Source organism: Quercus suber, unplaced genomic scaffold (genome assembly GCF_002906115.3).
Source record: "Quercus suber isolate HL8 unplaced genomic scaffold, Cork oak 2.0 scaffold_35, whole genome shotgun sequence".
NCBI classification, from domain to species: domain Eukaryota; kingdom Viridiplantae; phylum Streptophyta; class Magnoliopsida; order Fagales; family Fagaceae; genus Quercus; species Quercus suber.
The window spans coordinates 904,766-914,840 of NW_027069500.1; the positions used below are offsets into that span (position 1 = coordinate 904,766).

Below are 10,075 nucleotides of genomic sequence, written 5' to 3' on the forward strand. Positions count from 1 at the left end.
AAAAAAAGAAAAAAAAAAAGGGTCAAAATACAACACAAGCACTAAGTAAAAGCCATGAAAATTTTAAAACCAAATTGAAAAAGGGTTAAAATATAATAATAAAAAAAGTGTTATTATTATTATTTATTAAAATAAAATAAAAACTTTAAGGTTTATTTCGTACTTTCACATTCTTGGGCTGGGGATTTCAAAACAGCCTGTATCCACGGGAGCCCAGATCACCATGACACGTGTCGCACAACACTGCAATCTCGTCAATACATCCGACGGCCCACAATTAAATAAGTCGGGGCAGAGATAGAGAGAGAGAGAGAGAGCTCATTCATTAACACAGCGAATTCCATTTGGTCAGGTCGTGTTCTCAAATTCCATTTTTGAACCCAAAGGCGGGCAGCTAAAAGAGGTCGCAGGGCTCCCATTTCTTTCTTTATCTCTTTCTTTTTCTTCAGGTGAAATTCTCTTCTCGCATTCACTTGATTTCCGAGAAAATGTCCGTTATTTAATTTCTTCGTATCTTTCCCAATGTTTCTCACCGTTGTTTTTTTGCTTCCTCATTTTTATCCAAATAAATTATAATCTCACATTATCACAGATCTGAATTTTCAATTTTACGTGATTTGTCATTTTTGTCGTTGTTGATGGTTCGGTTTTGATTTGCATTACGAGATTTAATGATCCGTGAAAATTGTTCGCATCTTTCATTGTAGATCGGTCACATTGTTAAGACTTCGGGAAAAATTTGTATCATTTCATAGCTTTATTTGTTTTTTCCTAATTAAATTTGATGTTTGATTCTGCTTTCTTTGTTAGCAGTAGATCTTAATTTGTTGTTATGATGTGTGTGTTTATTGGTATGGTTTTGAATAAATAGTAGGGAAAATGAGTATTGACAATGCCTTGTTTATGAGTTTATGCAATGAAGGTGGATGTGCTTGGACATATCAAAAAGCCAAATTACCCTTTCAATTCCATCAAAATGTTCTTCTCTAATAGCTACATTTGCCCTTTCTGGCGTCTGGAAAATTAAGTTAATGAAAGGAATCCAAAACCCGTTTTTCCTTGTTTCCCACCGGGGTTTTCCGGGACAGAAAGGCTGCTAGTCGATGTGGCTTGAAAATAGAAACTGGTAACCAACAAGCTGATTGAAAGATATAGGTTGCGTATGGCTTGAATAGGAAGGCATTGTTCAAAGTATATGAATCTTTCTTAAAAGACAAAGGTGGAAATACCTTTCTTATGTTTTGAATTATTCTTGCACTATTGAATCCATGCAATAAATTGTATATTGTTTGTTGATAGTTCATGCCTTTGTTTGTATCTAACCGATACATTTGGAATAGATATATTTGTTTGGCTGTCTGATTGGTTGGAAGATGTGATATTATAGTAACAGTAAATAATGTACTATGTTTGTTTTAATATTGTGTTCAAAACTCTATGGGCAAAGGTCTAGGTGAAATTCATGATTTCATTTTCATATGTTATTTTTTAAATGTCAATTTGAGCATGAGTGCTCCATCTTCCTCTATTCATAAAATGTCAAATCTATATTTATTTAGTTTGTTTTAACCGTATGCTGGTAGGGATGGACTACATTGGTTGCATTACATGAACATTTCATATAAATTATTAATTTTTATGGTTTTAATCATAGCGTATCTATTTGCCATGGGCTATAGTCACCAAGTGGTATTTCTCCACCTTTATAAGGGGGATATTCTGGGTGAACCTGCACTAGGGAATAGGGACATGATGCAGGGAGCACAACCAAAATTATTTGGAATTTATTATTTCAAATCTTCATTTATCTTATGTGATTGGATTATTTTAGACTTTTATTATTATTATTATTATTACAAGTACAAATAGGGATTAGATTGCATTTTTCTTAGATCATGACAAGTTTTGGAGTACCTTTAGTTATATGGGACATGGTCTTTTATTCTTGGAAGCACTATAAAAAGGGTCCAACTGGTGTTTTTTTCTTAATAAACCATTATTGAATAAAATTTTCTTCTTGAGAAATTTCTTTATCTTCTTGGTGGTGATTCCAAGCAACCCTTAGGTGGTGAAGCCTAAGGTTCTCAGGATGCTCTAGGCAGTGAAGCCTAGACTGTCCTGCATCATGATGAGGATGATTTTGGGTTGGGGAAGGTTACCCCCTGCCTTTTTACTTCTATTACTGCTTGAAGAAAGGAAAAAGAAAATAATGTGTATAATCAATTGATCCACCATTTCATTGAAATCCTTATCACGAATGTACGATGATGTGCTATCTTATGTGGGCTCAGTTACCATGCATATAAAGTTATTGTTAATGAAATATTCAACTAATTTTTTGTTCTCTCTCTCTCTCTCTCTCTCTCTCTCTTTTACTTCTTTATTTCTTGTGTTCTATTAATCTAAATTCAAGTTGATAAATTTTTTCAGCTGGTGACAGAAGATGGCAGACACTGAGGATATTCAGCCACTTGTCTGTGATAATGGAACAGGAATGGTTAAGGTACCACTTCAAGCTAATTTCATCTCCGAATTTGCAAGTTAATTTAATTTGCTAAGTGTTTTGTGACTTCTCTCTTCCAAAAGTTCCCATGGAGGAATGGAATTCTAACATATTACATTTCTATTGTATTATTGAATTTTAGGCTGGATTTGCTGGAGATGATGCTCCTAGGGCTGTGTTTCCTAGCATTGTTGGTCGTCCACGTCACACTGGTGTGATGGTGGGCATGGGCCAGAAAGATGCATATGTTGGGGATGAGGCCCAGTCTAAACGTGGTATTTTAACATTGAAATACCCAATTGAGCATGGTATTGTGAGCAACTGGGATGATATGGAGAAGATTTGGCATCACACCTTTTACAATGAACTCCGTGTTGCCCCAGAAGAACACCCTGTTTTACTTACTGAAGCACCTCTCAACCCAAAGGCTAACCGTGAGAAAATGACTCAAATTATGTTTGAGACATTCAACACTCCCGCTATGTATGTTGCCATCCAGGCTGTCCTCTCCCTCTATGCCAGTGGTCGTACAACTGGTAAGCAATTTGAGTGATTTACCATCTGGGTGATTTAATTTAGTTGCAATTAAGGCTAATCTGTAGAATTACCTGAATTAACCTTTGAAATTAACTATGCATATCGTGAGAAGATGGTTTTGACATTTAGAAAGTTCGGATAGTTGGTTAGAGACCAATGTTCAAGTGATCCAGAGATAAGCCAGAGACCTGTGTATTGGAAGTAAGAAACATGTATTTATTTTTTGTTGGAAGAAAGAGGTTTTTTTTTTTTTTGTTTTGGGAGGGGGGGGGGGGGGCTATTTTTATGAGTTAATTTTTCTAAGTGTTCCAAGTATCAGAAAAACTTAAAAGTTCATGATTTTGAATTCATTTGTATCATAAATGAAGCTTAGGCATCCTTTTAACTTACTATGGGGTTTGGTTGTGTTTATGATTCTGCACTCATGGGTAATGATTCAAGATCTATTTCTCCTGTTATGACCGAATAACAGTGATTTGAGTGTAGAATTCTAATCTAGTGTGTAAAATGAATCTCTTAGATTCTTTCTTTTTCCTTCCTTGTGCGTGTGTGTGTGTGTGAGAATATATAACATGTATTTTTGAAATTTGCAGGTATTGTTCTGGACTCTGGAGATGGTGTCAGCCACACAGTCCCCATTTATGAGGGGTATGCCCTCCCGCATGCCATCCTCCGTCTTGACTTAGCAGGTCGTGACCTTACTGATGCGCTGATGAAAATCCTCACTGAGCGTGGTTATTCCTTTACCACCACAGCCGAGCGTGAAATTGTAAGAGACATGAAGGAGAAGCTGGCGTACATAGCCCTTGACTATGAGCAAGAGCTCGAAACTGCAAAGAGTAGTTCTTCTGTTGAGAAGAGCTATGAGTTGCCTGATGGGCAGGTGATCACCATTGGTGCTGAGCGTTTCCGATGCCCAGAAGTCCTTTTCCAGCCATCCATGATAGGGATGGAGTCTGCAGGAATTCATGAAACCACGTACAACTCTATTATGAAGTGTGATGTTGATATTAGGAAGGATTTATATGGAAACATTGTCCTTAGTGGTGGATCTACTATGTTCCCGGGCATTGCTGATAGAATGAGCAAGGAAATCACTGCTTTGGCCCCAAGCAGCATGAAAATCAAGGTGGTTGCTCCACCTGAGAGAAAGTACAGTGTGTGGATTGGTGGCTCCATCTTGGCATCTCTCAGCACTTTCCAACAGGTATGTTATGTTATTTTTTCTGACTGATAAGCCCATATGCATGGCGTGCATAAGTATAAAAATATGGTATTAATAGTCAGATTGTGGGAATGGGTTTAGAAATCTGCGTTTTGCCAGTACTTCAATTTGTTATATAGGCACTCTTTCAGTCTAACAATGTAGCTTCTTTGATATTGGGAAAGCCTCTTAATAGTGTTAAGCATTTAACAACAACAGCCAAGCCCTAGTTTCAAAATTTTAGGGTTGGCTTGGTTAAGCATTTAACACTCGTAGGGGTGTGCAGCAAACCCGCCAACCCACCAAAACTGACCCAACCCAACCTGACCCAACCTGCTGGGTTGGGTTGTTTTTTAGGGCTTGGTAGGTTGGGTTGGGTTACAAATTTTTTATTTTATAGCGGGTCGGGTTGGGTTTGGGTCATTAAATTCCAAACCTGATCCGACCCACCCATATATTTAATATATATTTAAAATATAATATATAATTAATAAATTTTTAAAAATAACTAGCTCTTCCTCCTAACTTATATAAAAGCCAATATTAATGTATATTAGTTTAGATATTAATGTATAACTGAGTTGAAATATTAGTTCATATATTAATGTATATTTTGCTTATCAACTCAAGTAACAGGTGTGAAATATTTTTTTTCTGTTCAATTTAATAATAATAGTAATAAAAAAAATTGTCCAACTTATGGATTCAACCCGACCCAACCCGACCCATGTGGGTTGGGTTGGACTTATGTGATGGGTTGGGCTGGGTTGATTTTTTTTTAACCCACCAAGGTGGATTGGGTCAAAAAATCCCCTTAACCTGACCCAACCCGACCCATGCATACCCCGACCCATGCATACCCCTATTTAACAGCATTAATATATTTTGTTTATATTTTATTTCTCTGATATCCATACCTACCAAAACACACACACACACACACATATATATTGCCTATCTGCAATTGTGTAACCCTAATTGGATTTATTATCTATGTACTCTGAGCATACTGATGAGAGGTTATTGTTTATATGTGGAATGCAGATGTGGATTGCTAAGGCGGAGTATGATGAATCTGGTCCATCTATTGTGCACAGGAAATGCTTCTAATTCTTTGGGATGGGAGCAGTGCAAGTGTAATGTCCTGATTTGGGCAAAGCAATTGCAACGCACAGGATGACTGTTTCTCCTATCTGATTTTGTTGAAACAATGAACTAGTAGAGCGGTGGGGGGTGATGGCAGAGAGTTTCAATTCTTTCATTGTTGTTTTAATCAGCTGTTAAACAGTTGTAATTTATATGCCAAGTTTGAAGTTATATGCATTCTGCACTTTATTTTATTCCTGGCTTCTTCCATTTTCCTACGGTGGGAAATGTTATTTATTTTAGATTCTAGAGAGCTCCTTGATGATTAATATTGACTCAAACAATTCACCATAAATTCTCTTTTAGCATTTGTCCTAGATCTTTCAAGTTTAAAAGGTACTTTTGCCAATGAGCTTTAGCTCAACTGGCCCCTCCTCCCCTTATTTAGAGCATCCGCAGCCGGTTTCTATATCCCATCCTATTTTACCACCTCAAAAAGCAACTTTATCAATTATACAATATAATTTTCCAATTCTCCAACATCCCAAATTTTATATCTCAATTCTACTCATTAAAATAATATTTCTACCGCAATAAAATATTAATATCTCACAATTATCACTGTACAATACAACACATTATTTATTCATTTTTTATTCTTTTTCTCTTTCTTTCTGTTCAAGAACCACCATCATCGCCACCACCGCTGCACACCACCACCACCACCGGCAACCAATAATCTACCATCAACACTCAAAAAAAAAAAATCCAGAGAAAAGACCAGAACACTGCCCTTTGTCCATCAAAACCACCACCACCACCCTCTCCGCCCATCAACACCACACAAAAAAAAATCGGTGTACTAACTTATAAACTCTCACTGCCGTGTCAGCTTCGGCAATCACTCTTTCTTCGAGCTCTTAGGTTTTTTTTTGTTTTGGGTCTTCTTTTTTTTTTTTGTGTTTTGTGTTTTTCTTTTTTTTTTTTTTTTTTTTTTTGTGGGTGTTGGTGTTGATGGGGAGGAGGGGTGTGTTGTGGTGTTTTGAGGATGTGGTGGGTTTTTTTTTTATTTTTTTTTTGATTTTTTTTTTTTTTTTTTTTTTTTTTTTTTTTTTTTTTTTGTTGGTGTTGATGGGGCGAGAGGGTGGTGTGTGTTTTTTGATGGACTTTTAGGCTATGTTTGTCTTTTCTCTAGGATTTTTTTTTTTTTTTTTTTTTTTTTTTGCTTAGATGGGATTTGAACTCCAAACTTTTTATTAAGCAACAAAAGAGTTTATTAATTGAACTAACTGAAACCCACCATGTATAATAGTTTTAAAGTGTTATAGTATTTGAGGAATCAACTTCAATCATATTACATATTCAAAAGAGAGAGGAAATGCAAATTGTGAAAATTAACATAATTAAGAGTATGAATTTATTGGTTGATTGAATTGGCAAATATTCAAATATTTCAACTAACTTAAGTGGACAACTATATTTTTATATTCTTAATTATGTGTTATTAAATTTTCTTTTATCTTTTACTGGACTTTTGCTTTAATTGTTTTTAAAAGCAATTTAATTTAGGCAAGAATGTTATATTTTGAATAAATTACTTGCCATATAAATCTTGAAAAAATAAAATTGATTAAAAATCATTTAAATGAATAATTAATGCACCACCTTTAAATAATTAATACATAAAAAAGAAATTCATTACCGTATTAATACTTTCTTAATTACATGGCACAAATTTAGGCTACTACAATGTTAGTTTCATATATATTACATGTCATTAAAATGAGTTAGGAAATGTAAATTTACTTTGATAAATTCACAATTATTTAATTATTTTGATTGATTTAAGCTCAAAATTAATATTTTTTATTTTATTAATTGCTTGTGTTATTGAATTTGCTTTTTCCTTTCGATGATTTTGTATTGATTTTTCTCAAGGCAACTAAACATGAGGAATAATGTTATATTCCAAATATTTTTTTCTGTGATAAGTATTCCACTAAATTGTTTGTTATATAAATTTTATAAAAATAGCCACATAAATTCATTTTATATCACTAATTTATTAATTATCTATCAATAATAAATACATGGAAATAAATGCATTTAATCTCATTAAAACATGACAGTTGTCGACGGCCGGGCCATGAATGGCTGGAAAACTATCGGGCCTTCGTTCGACCACCCGTCGTGGTAACACTTCCGTGCGCGCAGGGCCTATTGGAGGCCCCTCTCGATAATGGTGTGGTTTGTGCGAAGCTTCGGGTGCTCTCTCTTGCGGGGGAGGAAGGTAGGTCTACCTTTGGAGGTGTGGCAGGAATCTTGGCCAAATTTTAGGTGATTAGCAAAGGTAAGTGAAATCACCACCAATCATTGGGTTTTTCTAAGGTGTGATTGGTCATTTATTTCTAGTTGATTTTATTACCGATCCTAGGCTAAGAAAAAGGTCATTTTTCCTAATCTAATGTGGATGGCAAAAATCTTGATTCTTAAGTCCGAAAGTTTGGTTACATGTGGGGAAGGTATTAGGCACCCCATAACGCTTGTCCAAGGACANAAATCAATTTTTTTTTTTTTTTAAACATCCTCAACTTTATCCACAGAAAAAAAAAAAAAAAAACTAAATAGATATATAATACAATTTATTTAAACTATTTTCTTAACTTCTTTTTAAAAATTTTCATCTATTTCATTTTTTTTTAAACCCATGTCCAACTTCCCCTAAGTTGGTTATTTTATTTTATTTTATTTTCACTCTATTTTTCGTTCTCTCTCTCTCTCTCTCTCTCTCAAATTTTCCCTTACTCATACTCCCCTCATTTTTTTTTTTCAAATCAACTATTCTTTATTTATTATTTTTTAATTATAAAACTTCTTCTTTATTTTTCATACAATAAAACTATTACTATAACTTTTCATCCATATCCCTTAAATTTAGACACTACTTCTCTCCTGTTGGTTTTCAAATTGCTAACCTTATCACCACAATATGGTTGGATCATTTTTCTAAATAAAAATTCCCATATAAAACACTATCTACAAAATAGGATCACACTCCCGATACACTCACGTTGATTTTCAAACTCAAATTACTTCTTCTTTAGTTCTCCAATTCTCTCAGTTATGTTAATCTTCTTTTCACCATTATCATCATTTTTTCTATTTACTCTACTCAAATTTGCTCCTGCTCAACGGTATGTGTATGTAAATATACTTTGGTCTTTTCTATTTTGATTTTCTAATTCATGAACAACTTTTTATTTTCTAGAAACAAATAAAATATTTGTGTAAAATAGCCCTTATATTTCAACCTCACTATTAATTTCTTTCACATATTTCTTCAATGAACGTGCACTAGGGTGCCTATCTTTAAGATTTTGGTATTTAAACTTCAAGGAACATGCACTGGGGTGTTTATCTTCAAGATTTTGGTATAGCTTCAAGGAACTTGCACTAGGGTGTTGATCTTTTTCGTTTATTTTGTCCTTTATCTCCAACAAACTATTTGGACTTTTGGTGCGGACACCACATGATAGCACATCTATGGAGATTATCTTTTATCATTTATGTTATCTTTATTTGAGTTTATCTTTAGTATTGGATTAGTATTTGAGATTGTTTAGGATTTGTTTAGGAGAGTTTATCTTTATCTTTGTGATTCCTGGAAGCTGTATATAAAGCTCCAGATGGTTTCTTTTGTACTTTATAGATTATTATTATGATTATTGAGATTATTTTCATTGATTTGTTTGTTGGTGATTCCAAACACCTTAGGTGGGAAGCCTAAGGTTCTATGGTAGGACTAATCTGGGTGGGAAGCCTAGGTTGTCCTACATCAACTTGGTATCAAAGCCCAACCCGATCTCCCCTTTGAGCAACCAAAATCACGACTGACAACCCATAGCCACACTCATCATCAGAAACAACTCAACCACCAGACATGCCATCACTCAAATACTTACCCCACGAGATTTGCAAACCAACGCAACCCAATTTCTTACCTCACGAGGTCTGCAAACCGAAGCCAGAACCAGTCCAAACCATATACCCTCTTTGGCCACACGAATTCTTCATCCCAAAACTAACAGAAAAGCCACTACTCCCCCAAAACAGAGAACATAAATTCCACCCAAAAAAAAAAAAAATCCAGATCCATAACTTCAAACCGCCAGATTGAGAACAAGAGAGTTGAAATCCACTACCAAGCCGCTGATCCCACCAACGGAATGACGTCTTCGCACAACCCACCGCCGAAATCATCTCCAACAACTGCCGTCGACGTGCCATCACCATCACTCCCACCGTGCCGCTTCACGGGTTCTGACATCTGACTCACCAGCTCTGACCTCCACCTTTAAGTGCCGCTGATAGTCATCGCTGACGAGCCCAGCCGCCTCTTCGCCGTCAACCCCAAAGATTTTCATGCTTGCTCTGCCGCTTCTTCTCTTTTAGTTTTCCTTTGTTTTTAGTTTCTCTAGTTTCGGTGTTTAGTTTTTGAACTTGGCAAATAAGACTTTAGCTTTATATTCTAGTACTTTCTTTATTGTATTAAAAAAAAAAAAAAAAAAAAACTCAAGTCAGGTTAAGCAAAAGCCTCAAGAAGGTTCTAGTGCACTACACGTGAGGACCAACAAGCCAGATTTCCACTTCCACTACACTACATGTGAGGCCTAATTTCCCCATTATTAGTAGCATGACCCACTGTCCAGTGAGGCCTAGGTTTTTAAGTCAGCCCAACCAAGGTG

The 10,075-nt window shown here is 35.3% G+C and overlaps 1 protein-coding gene across 1 annotated transcript; it reads left to right on the forward strand.

Annotated features, from left to right (window-relative positions):
* Positions 1 to 309: 309 nt before the first annotated feature.
* On the forward strand, positions 310 to 5,584 carry LOC112005444 (actin). Its single transcript, XM_024037693.2, has 5 exons — positions 310 to 449; positions 2,431 to 2,503; positions 2,646 to 3,039; positions 3,634 to 4,247; positions 5,289 to 5,584. The coding sequence occupies exons 2-5, from the start codon at positions 2,444 to 2,446 to the stop codon at positions 5,352 to 5,354; spliced, it is 1,134 nt and encodes a 377-aa protein (XP_023893461.1). The 5' UTR covers positions 310 to 449; positions 2,431 to 2,443; the 3' UTR covers positions 5,355 to 5,584.
* The last annotated feature ends 4,491 nt before the right edge of the window (positions 5,585 to 10,075 follow it).